The sequence below is a fragment of the Conger conger genome, chromosome 8 (genome assembly GCF_963514075.1).
Source record: "Conger conger chromosome 8, fConCon1.1, whole genome shotgun sequence".
Taxonomy (NCBI): Eukaryota; Metazoa; Chordata; class Actinopteri; order Anguilliformes; family Congridae; genus Conger; species Conger conger.
The window spans coordinates 30,165,753-30,189,141 of NC_083767.1; the positions used below are offsets into that span (position 1 = coordinate 30,165,753).

General features: G+C 42.2%; 1 protein-coding gene across 1 annotated transcript in view; it reads left to right on the forward strand.

Moving 5' to 3' along the window:
• The window catches only part of unc93b1 (unc-93 homolog B1, TLR signaling regulator), a 60,563-nt gene that overhangs the window by 13,221 nt on the left and 23,953 nt on the right, over window positions 1-23,389 (forward strand). Inside the window, exons 3-8 of the mRNA XM_061251732.1 lie at window positions 38-179; window positions 979-1,132; window positions 1,814-1,975; window positions 15,111-15,240; window positions 16,220-16,301; window positions 16,587-16,711. Coding sequence (XP_061107716.1) covers window positions 38-179; window positions 979-1,132; window positions 1,814-1,975; window positions 15,111-15,240; window positions 16,220-16,301; window positions 16,587-16,711 — 795 coding nt within the window. The remainder of the gene's footprint in view (window positions 1-37; window positions 180-978; window positions 1,133-1,813; window positions 1,976-15,110; window positions 15,241-16,219; window positions 16,302-16,586; window positions 16,712-23,389) is intronic.

Below are 23,389 nucleotides of genomic sequence, written 5' to 3' on the forward strand. Positions count from 1 at the left end.
TGTTCCTCACCTTCATCTCTATCCCTGTCTCTCGTAGATGGAGGACTTCCTTGGTCCCCACCCAGAGTATGATGAGGAAGAAGAGGAGAGGAAATACTATAGGAGGAAGAGGCTAGGTGTGGTGAAGAATGTGGTGGCAGCCAGCGTGGCTGGGATGATCACCTACAGCATCTACATGGGTGTGCATAGGAATCGCCAAACTCCTGCAATGACCACGGAACCTTAATCACTGACAATATTCAACCCAGTTGCTCAGAGACTAATTCTGTAGCTGACAGTCCAGCACACTGTCTGTGTGAACAAATGTCACGCTGTAGTTAGTCTTGCACACTGTATGAATAATATGTCAGTCATGCTGTACCTAGTCTAGTACATAGTCTGTGTGAAGGAGCTGTCAATCTTGCTGTAGCTGCCAGCAGTCAGGTTGCTTTGGCAGGTTAGGGGTAGGGGGGGCTGGCAGCTAATGTGCTGGTGTTTAATCCTGACATCACCATTGACACCTGCTGGCAAAGAAGAGCATTACTGGATTTGGACTTGGTCCAGGAGGGAGGGATTAAGTGGACAGGAATTTCCTCTTATTGTGCTTTTCTAGTGAGCTCCTGTGGTCGATCTGGCTCCTGCAGTCTGCCTGCTCCAGCAGCACATTAACTATGCTCCCCTGAAGCAGAGCCTATGCAGCTCAGCTGGTGAACTGGAAAGCGAAATGCAGGCCTTTCTGTACGCTCTGTAAATTATGGGGCAAGTTGAAGCAATGACACATCAATGCAGCTGAATGTTCAAGATTTGGGAAAATTGATAAAATGAAAAAATCAAGAGAGTAAATAAATAAATAATAAAAGAACAATCAATGCATATTTAGTCTTAGTGAAAATAATTAAACCTAAGTCATTGCCTCTAATTAAATGCTGGGAATGATGCGAACATTCCTCTGTTTTGCTTTCATGCCCCACTCTCTGCCCCTGACCCTGCCCACTACAGGCCTTCTCCAGATGCAGCTGATCCTGCACTATGATGAAACCTACAGGGAGGTGAAGTATGGCAGTCTGGGATTGGAGGACATCGATAATAAAATGCTGATGGGAATCAATGTCACACCCATCATCAGCCTCCTCTATACTCCTGTACTCATCCGGTACTGCCCCCCCTCCTCTCCATCTCTGTACTTATCTGGTACTGCCAAGTCCCCCTCCCCCCCACTTTTATTTTTGCCAAATCAGATTAAGTTAACTTTATTGCCATCACAACAAAAAGGATTGTGTTGCTAGAATATTTTTTGCTTTGTTAAAACAAAATGAGAAAACATTAATATAGAAGAGGACACATGCATAAAGAAGAAAATACATCCATAAAAAATATTTTTATTGACCTCCTTTAGTTAAGGTAACACAAGTGAATAGAAGTATTTCAGTTTAAGTATGGTAAATGGCTGGCATTTATATAGTGCCTTTATCCCAAGCGCTGCACAATTGATGCTTCTCATTCACCCATTCACACACTCACACACTCACACAGCAACAGCGATTGATTGCCATGCAAGGCACCAACCAGCTTCTCAGGAGCATTTAGGGGTTCAGTGTCTTGCTCAGGGACACTTTGACACAGCTTGGGTGGGGAACGAACCAGCAATCCTCTGACTGCCAGACTGCTCTTATCTTTGATTATTTTCCATTTTAGCAATTATTTAATTCATTCATTCATTATCCTAACCCACTTATCCTGAACAGGGTCGCAGGGGGGCTGGAGCCTATCCCAGCATACATTGGGCAAAAGGCAGCAATTATTTTATTTAGTAAAAAAAAAATTTTTCCCTCAGGTTTCTGGGCACCAAGTGGATGATGTTCCTGGCCTCAGGAATATATGCTCTCTTTGTATCCAGCAATTACTGGGAGCGATACTACACCCTGGTACCATCGGCTGTTGCAATTGGAATAGTCATAGTTCCCTTATGGGCGTCACTGGGGAATTACATCACCAGGTGAGAAAAATGGGAGGGAGAGGTTGGTCATTGGACCCAGTACCTTGTGAGCTTGTTTGAGTTCCATCAGATTAAGATGAGGTTCCTCATATTATTATAATATTTGTATTTAAATAATGTAGCCAGTCACTGTTAATGTAATTTCCTGCCAATTTTTTTTTTTTTTTGTACAATTATACAACTAGTCTGGGGTCTTTTGGCATATCTTGACCAAATTAGGCTACAAATAGTGTGTGGAGTCTGAAATTTTGTAATTCTGAAAAAATGTTGACTTTTCAAAAAATATGGCCAACACGTGTTCTGGGCATGGCTAAAACAACTATAACTTGTGAATGCTTTGTCCAATCTTCACAAAACTACAATAGTACAGCCCTTTATTCTGTGGACTCTCTGCTCATAGATGGTGCTATAACAAGCAAACATGTGTCATATCTAAAAAATATGGCCACCATCAGACAATCAGTTGTTTGTGGGCATATGACAGCCTTAGCAATGGAAGATCATCATGTAACTTGCATCCTAGGGAATAACTTAATTTTTCCATTTTACCATTTTACCATGAACTGAATGTAAAAATAGAAATTTTTACATTCATCCAATATGTGTCTACAGCATAAAAAATTATTTTGCCATAATTGCCGCATGTTGCTTGGACCCCATTAATTACTGCTTGCGATTGTATCATTGCTTTTGTCTGAGGTTATAAAAATGCCATGTTTAATTTAATATGTCAAACAAAAAAGATATTTTCACAGATTCATTGGGGTATCTAGTCCAAGGCACCAATTCTATCATTCTCTTCTCATTCCCCCCTGGGAAAACATTTCCCCAAAAAATAGCCGGAAACCATATTGGGGAGAGCTGGCACAATTATAAAGCTTCAAAATTGAATGCATTTTCTCACCCAAAAATCAAAAAAATGCACTCATATATCTGCTGTGCTGGCCTGCGAGTTTGAGCTCTGTGCATTAAAGGAATGTGTGAGTTATTAAAAAAAATATTTTTAAACCTTAAGTAAGTTCATGAATTGGAGAAATTAATAAGCAATGAAACTGCAAGTCTATCCCCATGCAACACAGTTGTAACATGGTTGGCATTTATATAGCGCCCTTATCCAAACATGTTACATGCCTTATGAGAATATTCTCTGTGGTGGGCTACTGTAACACATTATAGCAAATAATATAGCTACAATATAGCTTGTGTTTGTGTTTGTAACAAAAAGCCTGTCAGCGCCATCTAGCGTGCCGGCATATTATTTATTTAAATTGAATGTTACATTTTTACATTGTGCACTAGGTTTGGTTGTTGGCTGTTGGCAAGCAAGGCGCAAATTTTGTTTGGATTATTTCACTGATCTTTTGTTTTGTTTGTCTTTTTAAGACTTTTAATTGTACGTTTTTGGAAATTGAATTTGGTTCAGTACTACTTGAGTTTTACAGGGAATTACCAGGGAAGGTTTATTTAGATTATGTTAGTTGCACGGTGAGCGCATATGAATGATCCACTGTGGTGTTACTGGAGTTAGGAATATGGACATCTGGGAGTGGTTTGTAGAAAAGTGGGTTACAGGTGTAGAAGGTGTGGGAAAGATGGGTGTTCAAAAGAAGTGTGCACGTTGTCTAAAGATCTGGCTGTTTGTTATCACCTTGGGGGAAATCACGAAGTGCGAGCAAAGCAGTGTGAAAAAAGGAAGAGGCTGGCGGAGGTGAAAAAAACACAAGCAAAGAGTAAGATTACAGAAGCAATGAAGAGAGTGAAGGAAGCATTGGGAAATGTGAGGAAAAAACAAAATAGAGCTGGGATAGAGGGAAAAGATCAAGGAAGGTGTAACCGAGAAATCATGCATCTGGATAGGAGAAAGTTTTTGGCATTTATTGCAATGGTGTTTAACCCTCAATTATTGTTGCATTTATATCATACAAAAAACTGCAATGTAATAAAACCGCAAAATGGCAATGGCAGATTGTTAAAAAGACCCGCAAGTGAGAAGAGCTGTTTAAATGCTTTTCAGCCTCTTATCTGCAAAGCCAGACATATTTATGGAACCAAATATCCCACCTGGTACAACCGTTTTCTGACTAACATTGAAGCTAATTTTGTAATCTGTTCAGCCATTTTTGAGAGAACTATATTTTTGCCAGGACTATACTGAACTACTTCTTATCGTTGCGTAAATGCATTGCTAGGCCATTTCAGTACGAAACTAATGTAAAGGCTTCTTGTACAGGGTTTCCTACACTTTCCCACAAGGTATAATGTGTCATTCAGGTAAATGACTGCATTCGCATAGCAGAATGAATATACAGACGTGCGTAATTACAGGATTTGGACTTATAGAAAAACCTGTAATTGTACTGGAGAGCTTTTTGGACACTTTGGGCAGGCTTTATAAAAACATTCTCTCATACACATACTCTTGTATGGATTTAGTTGCTGCCTCATGATTGGCAGATTAAATAGGTCTACCTAATAAAGTGGTCACTGAGTGTATATGTGAATAAAATACACGGAAAGTTTCATTTCCTTTACAATTTGTATGAAAAAATCTGTTTTAATAGGAAAATAAGCTTTTCTAATCATTCATGTGTCTGGACAAAAAGATATGCAGATGTGTTGTATTTGGAGAGATTTGGGGACACGAGGAGCTGGGTGCAGTTTTTGGAAAATTCATGTGGAATTTTAATGCTTGTCATTTCTTTACAATATTTTGTACACAAGTTGAGATCAAGTTTGTGCATGAATATAAAGTAGTTCTGGGTTGGTCCTTGATTTCGGAATTTAGATATTAGGTGCTATACTATGAAAACAAGCTGTTTTGTTATGTTTTTTGTATTTTTTGTGTACACTGTACGTACATGCTCTGACATGAATTTGTTATGTCTCAAATTTCTGAATGGTACAAGCCTCTTCTTTAATTTAAGTCTTCAAACATGTGTGTGCAGTAAATAGTTTTTTCAGAAATGTACACTTTTATAAGCCTTGTACAAGTTGTGTTTGAAAAACATGCATAGATTTTTTTGGTCAGTTTTGACAGTTTTGTCACCAGTAGTAGTAGCCTACCATCAGAAATTCAGAAAGAACAATGAGAACACGCCCCGCTGGAGTGCAATTATTCACAAACATGCCTATAAGAAACATTATCATTTGGAAAGGCACTGCAGGTCGTGATATCACAATAGCCTCTTCCTTCAAGCAGAGTCAATCAATTTTTATTTGTATGGCGCTTTTAACAAAGGGAACTGACCCCCAAGAGTATGCCTCGGGCAACAGTGGCAAGGAAAAACCGGAATAAACCTTGGAGCAGAACCTGACTCAGTGGAGGAACCCATCTGCTGCTGGTTAATACCGGTTTGTTGTAAAAATGATGGTAAATATAAACAGATGAATTATAGTTCGTATATGTCCAATCCAAATGAATTCTGTCCAAATAGAGATGACTCCAGTCACATGGAGGGATAGCAGGAACACCAATGCGTGGCTCTGTCAGGCAAGGGGACAGGCTTTGTGCTACAGCTGAATCAACAGTGGCTGGAGGGCTAGAGCTCTGGGCACCTGCCCAGAGCAGGGAAAAGAGGAAAGTAACATTGTTAGGGGGTTCAGATGGTAATTGATTAATCAAAGCAGGAGGGAGCGGTGCCTGCATGCGATAAGGAAAACCCCCGCAGAATACTACTATGGCAGCATAGCTAAGGGAAACAGAGGCAGTGGCCAACACAGCCACGATGGCAGGCTTGAGACAGTCACCACCAGACCATGACTGGTTCAGCTTACACACAGCACTACCAATAATGATCCAGTGACAGACTCGATAGCTTATGCCAGCCACCCACTCCTGCCCCTCAACTATAGGAAAGACTAAAAAGATAGCTTTAAATAAGGTGGTACTGTCTGCACCCCAAACATCAGCAGGCAATTTGTTTCACAGAAAAAGAGCACGATAAGAAAAGGCTCTGCCACCTTTGGTACTTTTAGCCATTCTAGGAATAACAAGGAAGCCTGCACCTTGCAGACGGAGCGTTCGTGAGGGAGGATATGGAAGAAATAAATAATGTAAAAAGAGGCAAACCCATGAGAGGCTTTAAAGGTGAGAAGTAGTATCTATACCAAATGTATCTAATGCCACTGCCACCAGCTTGGACTGTTTACGGAAGGCAGGTTAGGTCCATGGATACATGCTGTTGGCCCCAAATTCTGACCCTGCTATCTGTATGCCTCAGCAGAAATCAAGATTCATCACACCAGGCTACGTTTTTTTCCAGTTTTCAACTGTCCAGTTTGGTGAGCCTGTGCCCACTGCAGCCTCAGCTTTCTGTTCTTGGCTGACAGAAGTGGAACCCGATGTGGTCTTCTGCTGTTGTAGCCCATCAGCCTTTTCCACTCACCATAATTGTACATATTGGTTAATTGAGTTACCCTAGCCTTTCTGTCAATTGGAACCAGTTTGGCCATTCTCTGTTGAATTCTCTCATCAACAAGGCATCTCCGTCCGCAGAACTGCTGCTCACTGGATGTTTTTTCTTTTTCACACCATTCTGAGTAAACTCTAGAGACTTGTGAGTGAAAATCCCAGGAGTTCCACTTCTGTCAGCCAAGAACAGAAAGCTGAGGCTGCGGTGGGCACAGTCATGCATACAATCATGTAGATATGGGTCAGGAGCTTTAGTTCACATCAAGCATCAGAATGGGGGAAAAATGTGAGCTAAGTGACTTTGACCATGGGATGATTGTTGGTGGCAGACAGGGTAGTTTGAGTATCTCAGAAACGGCTGATCTCCTGAGAAAAAAATACAGTGAGCAGCAGTTCTGGAGACAGAAACACCCAGACTGGTCAAAGCTGACAGGAAGCTGACAGTAATGCAAATAACCACACATTACAACAGTGGTATGCAGAAGAGCATCTCTGAACACAGAACGCATCATAACTCTTTGGATAGGCTACAGCAGTAGAAGTCTAAAAAATAAGTAATAAATACCTAATAATGTGCTGGGTGACTGTATGTTTGATGAAAAATGTATGGAGCTTATATACGTCTATATAAGTCTATATACAGTGCATTCGGAAAGTATTCACAGCGCTTCACTTTTTCCACATTTTGTTATGTTACAGCCTTATTCCAAAATTGATTAAATTCATTTTTTTCCTCCAAATTCTACACACAATACCCCATAATGACAACGTGAAAAAAGTTTTTTTGAGATTTTTGCAAATTTATTAAAAATAAAAAACGAAGAAATCACATGTACATAAGTATTCACAGCCTTTGCCATGAAGCTCAAAATTACAATATTACGTGTTGGCCTATGTGCACCCAGTCCGCATTTTTGTTTCCCCCTTGTTATTGTTTCATTACCCTATTATGTTCTTCACCTGTTGTTTATTTGGTCAGCCCTCCTCACTCCCATGCCCCGCCTAGTATGTCACTTTCCCTCATGTATTTAAACCCCAGTCTCTGCTTGATACTTTGTCAGAACGTTGATCAATACTCAGTCGCTGATTATTCGTAAGCCTATTTATTTGAGATTCTGTAACGACACCTGCCTTGATTTTGAGTTTGCCTTATCCTTTCTGTTTTGTCTGCACATCTGACATTTTTTCTGCTTCTATTGGCTTTGATTTTGCCTAGCCCTCTTACACCTCTGCCTGTTGACTTCTTGTACTTTTGACCCCTGCCTTGTTTTTTGGTTTATTCTTCTGCATCTCGATTCTGGCATTGTGTGTTACTGGAATACCTGGCCTTGATTTTGTACTGATTAAAAACATACTCCCTGGTCTGCGTCTGGGTCCTCTGAACAGTTTGTTACAGTGACAAAGAAAAATAATATTAATCTGTTCAAAAAAATGGCAGTGTTGACATTTCTCTTCAAACTCTCTTCAAACTGTATAAACTGAAGACATTTTTCAAGATTTAACTTCACTTTAAATTACTGAACTAATATGTAGTTGCATAACCATTGTTTTTGATAACTGCTGCACATCAGTGTTCGAGTCAACCAACTTCTGGCACCTAGAAACAGGTATTTCAGCCCAGGATGAACAAACTACTTTCCACAGTTCCTGTGAATTTTTAGGTTTTGCTTTAGAAACTGCATTTTTAATGTCACCCCGCAAGTTTTTAATGGGGTTGAGGTCGGGGGATTGAGCTGGCCACTCCATTACCTCAATCCTTTTTGTCTGGAACCAAGATGTTGCTTGCTTACTTGTGTGTTTGCGGTCGTTGTCTTGTTGAAACACCCATTTCAGGGGCATTTCCTCTTCACCATACAGCAACATAATCTCTTCAATTATTTTGACATTTTCAAACTGATCCATGATCCCTGGCAGTGGAGGCTCCTCCATAGAGGTGGAGGAGGCCTGGCCTCCCCAATAATTTGAGAGAAGAGAGAGATTTAAAAAAAACAATAAATATATTTATTTTATTTATTTATTTTAACAAAAAACATTTTTTATTTTTTATATTCATATTATTTTAGTTTTGTTCATAAATCTAAATTTTCCCATGGCTAAAACCCAATATTGCAATTGTAAAGCAACAGGCCAGATTTCCCTATCAGTTTGTATTAAGGGAGGCCAGGCCTCCCCTAGGAAATTCGCTTTTCATAGAAGTCAATGTAATGCATTTTTTTTCATGCCAATATGTGATTGGCCAGATCACTGAAAATGGGTGGGCAACGGAGGCCTGGCCTCACCATGCATTGTGTCCAGGGCTGAAAGATTGACATTTTGTTCGTCCAATCACATGCTACTGGTTCATTTGGAATCAACTGTCCTTTCCTTTCCTATTCAACACAGAAGCCATTTTGAGAATTCGCTAGTCACTTCAGTCAAACAAACACTCGCCATAGTGGCTACATAGTGTCCTATCAACTTGTGCTTTTCAGGAAATTTAGAGAACACCCCTGGCTATCAACCCTGGAGTTTATAGCTCATTTGGTCAAACACTTTTGCTTAAAACTACCTCGGAAGTCGGCGAGATTCTAGCGCAATTTGAGATCTTGGGCTGGAGATATGCAGATTCCAGATACTAGGGAGTGAGAATGACATTCAATAGGTCATGTTAGACACCATTTGGGATTTATTGAACAGTTTTATTTTTAATGTAGTCCATTTCGTTTTATTACAAGTCAATTTAATAATCTTCCATATCAAATTACCGAATTGTTGCTCTGTGAGGAAATTCACTCTAAATACGAATAGAGTGCTGCCCTCTAGTGGATAACGTTAACGTTAGATAAAGCCAACTGGAACCATATTTTTACATATTTTATATTAAATATATTGAATAAAACTACATATGATAAAGAAAGTGTTATCTTATCTTTTTTATATGCTAAACTTGATTAAATTGGTGATTACATGTTGAAGCTGTAGAAGAATGAAAAATGTAAGCTAAACAAAATTGTTTTTAACTACATAATTAAAATTCCTGCCTTTTACACATGTTCACTTGGCATTTATATTACATCCAAATGTCATTTCTCAGCTTAATTATCAGGCAGGCTCATAGACTTACAGCAATGTCATTTCTTCAGGAAGGCACAAGGCTAAGCTCTGCACAATGAATTTCATCAGCCAGAACTTTCTGACTGTAGCTTACACTCCAAATAGTATGCCTTTGGCCAGCACAAAGACAGATAAGAGAACAGGGAACATTCCATCGCGAGTGAAGTGAGCAAGCGGAAAAAAATGGCCTCCTCAATTCTGGAAGTCACCAGCCTCCACTGATCCCTGGTATATGAACCCAACGCTGTAGTATGAAAAACATCCCCATACCATGCTTCATTGTCTTCACAGTGTACTGTGGCTTGAATTCAGTACCCAAAAATAACAATTTTACTCACATCAGTCCACAGAATGTTACGCCATTTCTCTTTGGGCCAATTGATTTTTTACCAAATTTTAACCAATTCTCTTTTTTCAACAATGTTGCTTTATGGGGACTTCTTGCTGATAGCTTAGCTTCGATCAAACGTCGTCTGACTGTAATAGCACTTACAGGTAATTGTAGATCATCTTTGATCTTTCTGGAGCTGATGAATGGCTGAATCTTTGCCATTCTGACTATTCTTCGATCCCTTGTAACAGTAGTTGCTCGTTTTCCTCTGCTTCTTTCGGGTTTTTGTTGCCATTCTAAAGCATTTGAGATCATTTAAGCTGAGCATCCTATAATTTGCTGCACTTCTTTATACGTTTTCCCCTCTCCAATCTACTTTTTAATCAAATGATCTTCCTTCCACTGAACAGTGTTTGGAATGGCCCATTTTACTTAGCAATTTAGAAGGAAATATATTTTATAACAATGTGTGAAACATTTGCTTGCCTTCTTCCTCAATAAAGGATAATTAATGATACCTGTTTTTTTCAAAGAATGAATTAATTCTCTAATTAAACTCCACACTGGTATTATTTTACACACCCCTTTCAATGAATGAGTCAATTACTCAGAACAAGCAGCGTGCATGTCATGACATGTGCATTTGCCATTCAGAAATATCACTACTACTAATAACAGTGGTTCATCAGGTTACTGATGTTCTACTGCTATTTTCCTGAACACAACTGTATGTAGTCAGTTATGAGCTCGAGATCAACTCTGCTTATCAGATGCTATTGTGTCCCAGGGTTCCATCAGGCACACAACCAATTTGCATATGAAATGCGGATGGCTGTACTGAAATGGCAAGTAGAGTTTTAATGCTGGGTGGAAAGCTGTTCTCAAACAAATACTCATAATTAAAAAAGTATAAGGTATAAGTAAAATTGTATCCATTTGTTGTCCAGAGTGAGAAACAGTATGAAACAATTCACATTTTGATGTATAATATGTGTATGTTGTATAAAAATTGACAGAGTAATGGCAGTTTAAAAAACTATCACCACTCTAGCAACTGAACATTCCGCCATTCATTTCAATAGCAGGAAAATCTGAATTAAAAGTTAAATAATTCAAAAAGTATAAAAGATTCAGTGCAAAAAGAAATAGCACACCATTCATAAGCAAACTGAATAGTTTGAACCAAGTTTATGGTTAAATGTATGCCGAAGTAGTGCAGTGCCGAAAAACTGTAGAGAATAAAGAGTGGAAATAACATAAGTGTAGCCCACTATCTACCTATAAATGTAATGAATAAACAGACAAAGACAAGACAAAGACAAATTCATCACTTTTGCGGTGGATGGGAAATCTGGATAATAAATGTAGGGTCCTCGCATGGGCCGCCAAATAAAGTAAAGATTTTACCCTCTACGAAATAGTGAGGATGACTATTTGAAACATATACGTCTCAGTCCTCACATGAGGTGTACAAATTGTGTGGGATATGCCCCTACCTACACGCTATATGTAGATTGCTAGGATTGATTGACATACAACGTTTCGTACTAATAATCGTACTAAGAAATTAATGTTATATAGCAGTATAACTGCAAAAAGTAATCCGTTTCATAAAGATTACTGTTATCTGAAATATCTAGTTATAGTAATATCTAAATTTAGTATTCTAATTTTAATAATTTAAATAACCAATATCAGTGATTAAGCATACCAATAACCTGAAGGTTGGAAGTTCTTTGACTCGGCTCTCATGTCTTTGTGACACCAAAACACACACCAGGTTGAATAAAATATATTTATTAAACAGACGTACAAACACAGAACAGATATAGGGTAATGGGAAGTTAGTAGGATAAGGTATGGTAGGATTGTGTGCATGTGCGCAAGCAAGGGAAAGGTAAAAGTAGCTAGGGTGGGAGTGTTACATTACATTACATTACATTAATGGCATTTGGCAGACGCTCTTATCCAGAGCGACGTACAACAAAGTGCATACCCATAACCAGGGATAAGTGCGCTGAAATCACCACTATGCACTCTTCATAAGAACAATTGCCCTATACGTCTGCTCTCTAACAAGTTGAGTGGATTTGGCACCACCTAGTGCAATGGTTAACTTACTACTTAGTCTAGTGCTTAGAATTCTAATTCTGAACTTAAGCCACAGATTTTCAGTATTAACACTTCTCAAGCATGAATAAAAGTCAGCAATACAAACCTTCACACAGGGAACCAGAACATGAAGGGGATATGTCTGTACCCTGTACCCAGAATATGGAAGGAGACCTACGTTCTGCCCCTTTCAAAAGGAGGATCCTACTCCCGTCCTATCTCGAAGCTCTCGGCAGTTGCTAAAATGATGGAATCTCTGGTTAATGCCCAGCTAAAGGATTTTTTGCAGAAAATGGTTCAATGAGTTCTGTCCAGTCAGGCTTTAAATCATGCCATAGCGTTAGAACTACTGCCTCACAGGTGTTAAATGGCATTGTACTAGCTCTTGATAACAAAAACTATTGTGCAGCTTTATTTATTAATTTATCTAAAGCCTTCGACATTGTCGACCACAATATTTTTGTCAACAAGCTCCACAACATTGTACTGAGCTCCAGAGCAGTAGCTGGTTTGAAAATGATCTATCAGACAGATCTCAAAGTGTTCATGTTGATCAGAGGTGCCCAATCTGGCTGGATGAAAAGCTTACTTTTAAAATGCACAAATCTTGTGAAAAAACTAAAGATTAAATTAGGTTTTTATTTTAGAAATAACACGGTTTAACTTTCCGCACTGAAAAAACTGGTCATAGCTTCATTTCTCGGAGAGATTGATTATGGTGATATTCTTTATATGCATGCTTCTGCTACCACTCTTTAGGCTATAGACACAGTCTATCATGGAGCCTTATGCTTTATCTCAAATGCTGAATCCCTTACTCATCACTGTTATTTGTATGAAAAGGCAGGTCTGACTTAATTATCCCACCGTAGATGGCTTCATTGGCATTTTTTCATTTATAAAGCTATCATAGGGAAACTCCCTGGCTATTTAAATAGCCTTTTTAATTAGAAAACATGTTCCAACAACCTCAGCTCCCAGAACCTGCCACTTTTAACACTCCCTTGTCCGTTCACAGAATTTGGGAAGATGGTTTTAGTTTTTATGATCCATGTTCCTGGAACCAGCTCCAGAAAGATATCAAACTGGATCACTTCATCCCTGTGGCTCATTTTAAAAGTTTATACTTAAAACTAAGGTCTGACTTGAAATTGTATTCATGTGTCATTTGTGTTATGCTTTCTTATTGTATTGAACTTTATGTTATAATCTCTGCTTGCTCCTCCCTTGGCCAGGGCTCCCTTATAGAGATAAACATCTCAATGGGACTCACCTGGTTAAATAAAGGAGAAATACAAGATGTAAATGAAATTTAATTGCAGGGATTGATCATTAAAAGGTCTTAATAATCCTCACATTATACACGTGGGGTGCCGAATAACTTACGATATACGGTTATACCATCCTTCTACAAATGGTGGTGTAATGTAAGATAAAATATCAATCTCATAAAATATTTAATAATAACTATAAATGAGCAATTTCAATAAATAATTAAATTACGCAATGATAGTTAATCTTAGATCAATCAAAATACTACACATTCAGTTGATACCAAATTTATATTAATGATTCAGCTAAGAAGGTGAACACATCTCTATTAATGTAGATCACATGCATTATGTCTATGCATTTCATCCAGTTCTATCCAGTTCCAAAATATGCACATTGTTCTTGTTGTCCTGATGCAATTTTGGCTACTTTGTTTAGAGTTTTACTCGTAGGCTGCAAGGCATACTCAATACTCAGAATGTCTTAGCCAATACTGAGATAGGGGATAAATAAATACTACATAAATGACATAAACTTATGACAAATAAGGCAGCAGGCCCCAATGGCATATTCCAATTCCTTAATCAAAAAGTTAAGGGAGGCGGCACGGATGGTGCAGTGGGTAGCACTGCTGCCTCACAGCAAGGAGGTCCTGGGTTCCAATCCCGGTTGGCTGGGGCCTCTCTGTATGTATGCTGGGATAGGCTCCAGTCCCCCTGCGACAGTGTTCAGAATAAGCGGGTTAAGATAATGGATGGATGGATGGCATTTCATAAGGTACCGCCTGACAAACTTGTTATCAAAATGAGGAGGTTAGGAATTATAGGAGCCATTTCGGAGTGGGTTTGGAACTGGCTACGATATAGAACACAAAGAGTAGTAGTAGGATGGACCTTATCTGAGCAAGGTATTGTGGGAAGTGGAGTCCCACAGGGATCGGTACTGGGGCCACTGCTCTACCTTATTTATATGAATGACCTTGACAGAGGCATTGAAAGTACTTTAGTTAAATTTGCAGATGATACAATACTAGGAGGCTTAGCCGTTTGGACTTAAACAGGATCCAGAAGTGGGTAGAAACCTTAACTACAGGTAAAGTTCTGATGGGAAATACAAATATAAGGCAGGATTACTTTATGGGGGGTACAAAACTGGAAAGTACTCAAGTTGAAAAAGACTTTGGGTAATAGTTGGCCAAAGCCTCAGGTTCTAGTCAATGTGCGATAGCAGTTAAAAAAAAACCCAACAGGATACTAGGATACAGAGCCAGGAGTAATGAGTATATACACTCACCTTATACAATACTCTTGTTAGACCACAATTTGAGAACTGTGTGGAGATCTGGGGACCGCACTATAAGCAAGATATAGAGCCGCTGGAAAAGGTTCAGAGAAGGGAAATAAGATTGATTCCATGTATAAAAGATAAGAGTTTTGAGGATAGAATTAAGATGCTAATCTCTTTAAGCTTAGTAAAAGGAGATTTAGGGGGGATTTGATTGAGGCTTTTAAATTCAATAAAGGGATTAAGAAAGTGAATTATAGGTGATTATTCCAGATTTGTTCAGTTAGCAGAACGAGAGGGCACAAATGGAAATTGTCAAAAGAGAAATTCCGTACAGATATTATTTTTTTTTAGAAAGCATTTTTTCACACAGCGAGTGATCAATGTGTGGAATAGCTTGCCAGGACATGTAGTGGAGGCTGAAACACTGGGGGTTTTCAAGACTAGGCTTGACACTACTGCGCTTTTAGGCAAACTAAGCAGTAGGTATACTTAGGGGTAGGAAAAGGCGAGCGTTGCTGGGCTGAATGGCCTGTTCTCACGATTAACTAATGTTATGTTATCATAAAGGAACTCATCTTCTTGCTGTTGCTGCTGCTGTTGTCTCATGGAATTCTCTCTCTCTCTCGTAGGATGGCACAGCAGTACTATGAATTTGTGAACTATAAAGAGGAGCATGTGCAGGAGCAGAAGAAGACCCCTAAGGGAGCATCTCACCGATATGTCATCATCTTCCAGTCCGTCTTCTACATCTTGTTTCATGTGAGTGCATCGCCTCTTTGCGTGACCTGCCATGCTTCCATCAGTCAGATATTCAATCTGTCAAAGTCATTAAGTCAGTCATTCATCAGTCAGTTAGCCTATTAGTGAGTCAGTCAGATATTTAGCCAAATCAGGTTTTCTGTCAGTCGGTCAGACAGTGGGTCATTCAGTTTAATAGGTTAGATAATCATTTAGGGCCTGTGTCCACTACACTTACGAGCGCCAGCACCTTTTTTCTATTATTTTCCATAGGAAGAGAGCGCATGCGGCCGCATTAATCCGCCTCTAGAGCACGGCACCTGCCGTCTTTTCCCAGCGCGCTCTGCCTTTTTTGTGCAGCCACATCGGGTGCTTCAAGTTCAAAATAGTTCAACTTTTCAGAAAGGTGGTGCACTCATCAATGTCATTTTTAATGACCCGACCACTCACAGCTTAGATGGGGCGGGACTTAAAAGCACCCTAACAACCCTAAACGTTACCTGGCTTCATAACATTGTTTCAAATACAATGGCAAGAATATGGAGGATAAGCTTGTTTTAGTGATATCAGAGTATCCATACTAGGGCAAGCTTTGTTTGGTTTGTTGAACTCATGAGGAAAACGTGAAATAATTAAATAAACAAACAAACAACAATGAGCGATATCTTCCGCAAAAGAAGGACAGTATGCGTTACAATTTTTAGGTGAGATCGTCCCAGCATTTCCCAGCGCTCTGCCACAGCTTTTTCTGCTGGAAAAGAAGCGTAGTGGACACAGACCCTAAGTCAGTCAGTCAGATATTGAGCTTGTCAGTCAAAGCATAGCAAGTCAGATATCTTGTCATTCAGTCAGTCAGATATTTAGTCAATATGTCATTTATTCAGTCTTTCTCAGATAGTCACATATTTTGGTATACTGGTCTCTGTGTCAGTCAGTCAGGCCTATCTGTTTGGAAATGATTGGCCTTGATTATTTTTTTCTGTCTGTCTGTCTGTCTCAGCTCAGCCTTGTGTTTGCTGAGTTTCCCATGGTGCTCTTCCTCAACGAATACCTTGATGAGCACAATAATGTTAAGAATTGCGGTAAATGTTGAATTTTTCTCTCACATTTATATGTGTATGATTATTTACATGATGCAGTAGCTGCAACAGGACTTAGGAGGTATGCATGCTTTAAGTATTGATTATGTATCATTCATTGTTTGTTTGATTATTAGTTTCAGTTTGTGTATGAATTTGAATTATTTAATTTTGTTGCTGTTTCATATTGATATTGTTGTTTGATGTTAAAGTTGCTGTTGATGATGTATGATGATTGATGTTGCTGTTTGATGTTGATGAATGATGTTGATGTTGTCTGTCCAACAGGTGCAGAAAGTCATGGGATGAGTATGGGGCTTAATAAGACAGTGCTGAAGAGTCTCCCTCCCTCTCTCTCCCTCATCAAGGTGGAGAGCACGCTGATGGGCGCAGCCTTTCTCAGCATGATCATCGTAAGCATCCCCCCTTTCTTTATCTGTCTCTTTCTCTCTATCCCTTTCCCCCTCTCTGTGTTCCTGTCTCTATATCACTCCCACTCCCTTCCTTGCTAATTTTCAAATTCAAAATGGTCAATTGGCATGGCATGTTTTTAAATATGCATTACTAAAATGTAATGATCAATCAGAATAATGACATTACATTACATTACATTACGTGGTATTTAGCAGACGCTCTTATCCAGAGCGACGTACAACAAAGTGCAAATCAATCACAAGAACAAGTGCAAAAGTAGACCTGAGAGGACAGTACAGTTCCGAGTCCTAGTGTAATCATACAGAAATTCAGAACCCTTGAAGAGTACAATCAACATTCAAACTAGCATACCACTGTTGGCAGCTAGAATACAACAACAGCCTATAAAAACAACAATACCTATACAAGTAACAATATCTATACATAAGTGCCATAACGGCCTAAGGCCAATCACAGTGATTGTGAGTTGGGGAGGGAAAGGTGTAGCCTGAAGAGATGGGTCTTCAGTCTGCGCTTGAAGGAGGTCAGAGACTCTGCCGTTCTGACATTCACCGGGAGGTCATTCCACCACCGTGGGACCAGGACAGACAGCAGTCGTGAGCGTAAAGAGCAGGTGTGGCGAGGGGGAGGCGCCAGACAGCACGAAGTGGCAGAACGGAGGGGTCTTATTGGTGTATAGGTCTTGATAAGGGATTGAATATACACAGGGGCTGATCCTTTAACTGCCTGGTATGCGAGCACCAAAGTTTTAAATTTGATGCGAGCCATAACAGGCAGCCATGATAGGAGATGCCATGAGCAGAGATAACGGGGCCAAGGGATCTCGTGTAGATGGAGAAGAGGAGGGGTCCGAGGACTGAGCCCTGGGGGACTCCTGTAACAAGGGGGCGAGGGATTGACACTCCTCCAGCCCAGGACACCTGGAAGGACCGGCCAGAGAGATAAGATTGGATCCACTCTAAGGCTGTGCCACAGATCCCTGTAGATGCCAGGGAGGCTAAGAGGATGGAGTGGTTGACCATGTCGAACGCCGCAGAGAGGTCAAGAAGGATCAGGACAGAGGAGAGAGATGTTGCTCGTGCAGCCTGAAGGGACTCGTTGACTGAGAGGAGTGCAGTCTCCGTCGAGTGGCCAGGTCTGAAGCCGGACTGGTGGGGGTCCAGCAGGTTATTCTGAGAGAGGAAGGAAGAGAGTTGGTTGGAGGCGGCTTGTTCAATGGATTTGGATAGAAAAGGAAGGAGAGATACCGGACGGTAGTTTTGAATGCAAGAGGGGTCAAGAGTGGGTTTCTTTAGGAGCGGGGTGATGTAGGCCCTCTTGAATAATGAGGGAAAGCAGCCAGAGGACAGAGAGGAGTTAACAAGGGAGGTGACAAACGGGAGGATGTCAGGCATGATTGCCTGAAAGAGGTTTGAGGGGATGGGGTCCAGGGCACAAGTAGTAGGGCGGTGGGAGAGCAGGAGGTGAGGCACATCAGCATCTGTAAGGGGACAGAAAGAGGAGAAACAGGGGGCAGACACAGAAATGGAGGCAGGCATAGAAGTGGTGGTGGTCGCGAAGGTGCTGCAGATATCTGCAACCTCTCGTCAAAAAATACCGCAAAGTCATCAGCAGTGAGCAAGGACTGAGATGGTGGGGGAGGTGTGCTGAAGAGAGAGGAGAAAATGGAGAACAGTTGACGAGGGTTAGAAGTGGAGTTCTGGATTTTTGTTTGGTAGTAATTTCTTTTGGCAGTGGTGATAGCGGAGGAGAATTCCGCCAGGAGAGACTGGTAGGAAGACAGGTCCGACGGGTCTTTTGATTTCCTCCACTTCCTCTCAACTGCACATAGGCTTGGCCTGGAGGAACGTAGAAGGTCAGAAACCCATGGGCTGGGAGGGGGGGATCGAGCAGGCCGGGAGACAAGAGGACAGAGAGAGTCAAGGGCTGAGGAGAGAGAGGAAAGCAGCACGGAAGATGCGGAATCAGTGGGTAGTTTTGAGAAGGATTCAAGAGGAGGGAGGGAAGCAGTGACTCTGGGGGCAAGGGAGGAGGGTGATAGAGAGCGGAGGTTACATCGGACAGAAACAGTGGGGGTGAGAGAAGGGGAGGGAGGTAGAGCAGCTAGGGGGATGGAGAAGGAAATGAAGTGGTGATCGGACTTGTGTAAAGGGGTAACAGTGGGGTTAGAAGAGGAGCAGTTCCTCAGAAAGATCAGGTCAAGAAGGTTTCCAGCCTTGTGAGTTGGGGGAGAGTGCTGCAGAGAGAGGTCAAAGGAGTGAAGTAGTGGTAAGAAGGCAGCAGACTGGGAGGCTTCCAGGTGGATGTTGAAATCTCCCAGGAGGATAAGTGGGGTGCCATCCTCAGGGAATGAGCTGAGTAGAGTGTCAAGCTCATCAAGGAAACTTCCCAGGGCACCTGGAGGACGATAAACAACGACAATATAAAGTTTAACAGGGTGAGTAATTGAGACAGCGTGGCATTCAAATGTGGATAGGGATAGGTCAGTGAGGGAAATCGCAGAGAATTTCCACAAAGGGGAGATCAGCAAGCCAGTGCCACCTCCACGGCCAGAGGGCCGGGGGGTGTGTGAGAAGGAGAAGCAGGATGAGAGGGCAGCAGGGGTGGCAGTGTTCTCTGGTGTAATCCAGGTCTAGGTGAGGGCAAGGAACTGTAGGGACAGGAGGGAGGCATAACCAGTAATGAAGTCAGCCTTCCGTGTGGCAGACTGGCAGTTCCATAGCCCCCCTGCAACTGTGAAGTTGTCACAGGGGGTCAGTGAGGGGTAGCAGAGGTTGGTGGGGTTCCGTCGTCGTGGAGGGCCACGTTGCTGGAAGCGAGTTCTGAAGGGGAGAGAGCAGACCGTAATGGGGTGCTGACACAACATACCATTCCAAATGGGAGGGAGCGTCGCTCTGAGCACGCCTATATAAACTGCTAATTACTAATGCAAACTAGCGATCTAAAAATTATCCTAACAATTGCAGCGTCCAAAGTATCTAACTGATTCTGATCACCTAATCAGAATAACAGAACCGAGCGAAACTGCCGGCGGTTGGTGAAAAACACACGAGATTTGTTAACTAATGACAGAAAATGCAACACACCTGGTCTAACTAACGCAGTAATTTGACAACAAATCTACAACTGCTGATAGACTAACAAGGTTTCCTTATAACCTACTGCTCACACGCAAAAAACACAGAAACAATACTTAAGTTCCCTGGAGGTATTCGAGTACACATGGCTAGTGGAAAAAATGCACTTTTCTGACAATAATAAGTACAAAAAGTAGTTCCTTTAGCTCTGTACTCCAGCAGATTGGATTTTTATGATAAAACAGTGAAGATAAGGTCAAAGTGTGTCACCTTTAAGTTGATGGTATTTACATTCATATTGGATCCATGTAGGAATAACACCCTTTGTATATAATGTTCCCCCCATTTTAGGGGTAAAATTAGTTCCTTGAGAGTGTTGCTTGAGAGTGTTGCTGCATGATGGTGCCTTGTTGCTGGAGGGCATGGAACATAGCTGTTGTGTCAGCAGGGTCCATCGTGGCGAAATTGTTCTGAGACGGGTGCGTCAAAAATGCACGACTCGGACAACAAAGATTACATTAATGGCATTTGGCTGACGCTCTTATCCGGAGCGACGTACAGTTGATTAGACTAAGCAGGAGACAATCCTCCCCTGGAGCAATTCAGGGTTAAGGGCCTTGCTGAAGGGCCCTAAGGCTGTGCAGATCTTATTGCAGCTGGACCGGGATTTGAATCACCGACCTTGCATTTCCCAGTCATGTACCTTAACCACTACGCTACAGGCCGCCCCAGATGTGATAAAGATGTGATTAGTTGAATTCTCACCTGTCTCTGATTAGTCTGGTGTATTCAATTCCCCCCTTAGTGTAGGTATAAGAAAGCTTTCAGTATCTCATTGTGATTCTAGGGTTTTTATTGCCTTTGGAGTTTGAGTCAAACATGTCAACATGTGGTCTAGAGTTAGCTAATGAAAGGCAAGGAAGCCATTTTGAGGCTGAAAAAATCCGCCCTGATCTGTCCCTTTTCCAAAATGAAATCAAAACGAATCAGTCCATTGGCTAGGCAGTCCCGGATGTATTTCTCCATGGCCTCCCTTTCCGGTCTGGAGACATTGTTGGGACGGCTTGAGGGCAGTGTGGAACCAGGTAGCAACTCAATGTCGCAGTCGTAGGGTCGATGAGGGGGAAGCATCTGTGCCTGCGCCTTAGAAAAGACCATGCCCAGGTCGTGGTAAGGGGTGGGCACCTTCTCCAGGGGGGGCTTGGGGACCTGCAGTGGATTGGGTGCACCCTCTGCTGGTGCAGGAGCGGATCGCGGGCAGGATTGGTGACACTCACAAATCCAGGTTTGAATCTGTCTTGAACTCCAGTTGATGGTGGGGTTGTGTCTCTGGAGCCAGGGTAATCCCAAAATGAGCGGGTCATTAGGGGACCAGATGATATGGAACTGAATCATCTCATGGTGGTTCCCAGAAATTATTAGCTGGATGGGTTTGGTAATGTGAGTCATGCAGCAAAACGTCTTTCCATCCAACGACCAAGCATTCTCGGGGTGGGGCAGTGGGAGGGTGGGAATGTCCAGTTCCAGGACCATCACTTCGTCTATGAGGTTCGCGTCCGCTCCAGAATACACCAACGCGTTAACCTTGATTGCTCTCTCGGGAAGCATCAACATGGCAGTGAGTGTGGAACGATGGTCGTTCCTGGCAGACCCTTCAGGTCTGTCGAGCACTCTCACCTCAACAGATGGGCCAGATTTCTGGGACCGGAGGGTGCACCGAACTTGGCTGTATCCCAGCTTCCCACAATAGAAGCAGGAACTGGTCATTCTCTGATGTGTCCATTCCTCGGGTGAGATCTTCATACCCGCACAGGAAAGGCCCATGGGTTCGACTCCTTCAGCTTGCTTCTCCTCCTGTCGGGAACTTGACCCTCACCTGGGATATAGCTGGCAGGTGGGACCTGTCTCTCTGTCCGGCGTTGTCTGGCACGGTTGTTGAAACGAATGGTGGCACGGACGAGTGGGTTGAACTGGGTGATGGGTTCGAGCTACGTCAACTCATCCTGGAGTGCCTCACTCAGGCTGGCCAGGAACAGATTCGCGAGAGCCGCATCATTCCAGTTGGTCACCAGCGCGAGAGTGCGAAAGTCGATCGAATGGTCCGCTGCAGTTTTCCTGCCTTGGCGAGGGGGCGATCAGGCGCTGGGACGGCTCTTGGTCGCTGGATGCGTGCTGGAAGACTTTACGGATCTCTTCGGCTCTCCCCTTGAGTAGCCCCATCACGTAGCCGATCCGACGGTCGTCGCTGCTGTAGATCTGCAGTTGCTGCTGGAACACAAAGTTGCACTGGAGCAGGAACGCCTTGCACCTCTCCGGTTCTCCGCCGAACCTCTCCAGGGGGGGTTGTTGTGGCTCCCGGAGTTGCCAGGTTCCCATGGGGTTGGTAGGTGCAGGTTGTTCCACTGGGTGTGGCTGAACAGCGATGGCAAGTCTCCTCATTTCAGCACACAGCTCTCAAATCTCCTGACAAAGTCTGGAGATTCCTTGAGAGTGTTGCTGCATGGTGGTGCCTTGTTGCTGGAGGGCATGGAACATAGCTGTTGTGTCAGCAGGGTCCATCGTGGCGAAATTGTTCTGAGACGGGTGCGTGGGGGTTGGACCCAAAATGCACGACTCGGACAACAAAGATTACATTAATGGCATTTGGCTGACGCTCTTATCCGGAGCGACGTACAGTTGATTAGACTAAGTAGGAGACAATCCTCCCCTGGAGCAATGCAGGGTTAAGGGCCTTGCTGAAGGGCCCTAAGGCTGTGCAGATCTTATTGCAGCTGGACCGGGATTTGAATCACCGACCTTGCATTTCCCAGTCATGTACCTTAACCACTACGCTACAGGCCGCCCCAGATGTGATAAAGATGTGATAAAGTCCCATCAGGGCTTTATTAGGAGATGGTTCAATGAGCGTAGTCGAAAAACAACCAAAGTTCATACACATATAATCCAGCCAAAACCAAAGTACAGTACCGAGGAAGAAGGCAGTCTCGAAATCGGTTCACCATGCAAAAAGTCCAGTAACCAGGAAAACTGTCAGCGGGGCAGTAGTGCAGATCGGAGTCGAAGGCGGTGCTAGAAGTCTGCTCCGCGGGGCAAAAGTACTGTAGGGTCCTAACTTGGGCCACCAAATAACGTAGGGGTTTTACTCTCTACGAAACCAGGGCACCAATTAATGTAGTGTAGCAGTATAACTGCAACTGTTATCAGAAATATCTAACCACAAATTTAGTATTTTAATTCATTCAAATAACCAATATTATGATTGATTAAACATACCGATAACCTGAAGGTTGGAAGTTCTTTGAAAGACTGCTTTAACTCAGCTCTCATATCTATGTGATGCCAAAACAGACTAAAATAAAATATATTTATTAAACAAACGTACAAACACCAATATAGGGTTGAACTACGGGAAGTTAGTAGGGTAGGAATGTGTGTGTGTGTGCGTGAGCGCTCACAAATGCGCGTGTTCCTTGGACAAAGGAAAGGTGGGAGTAGGAGTATGTCTGGTAAAGTAAAGTCTGGTCCGTTCGATTGCTGAAAAGATGTTCACTGGTCCTTTTTCCAGGAAAAGTTTGTTGC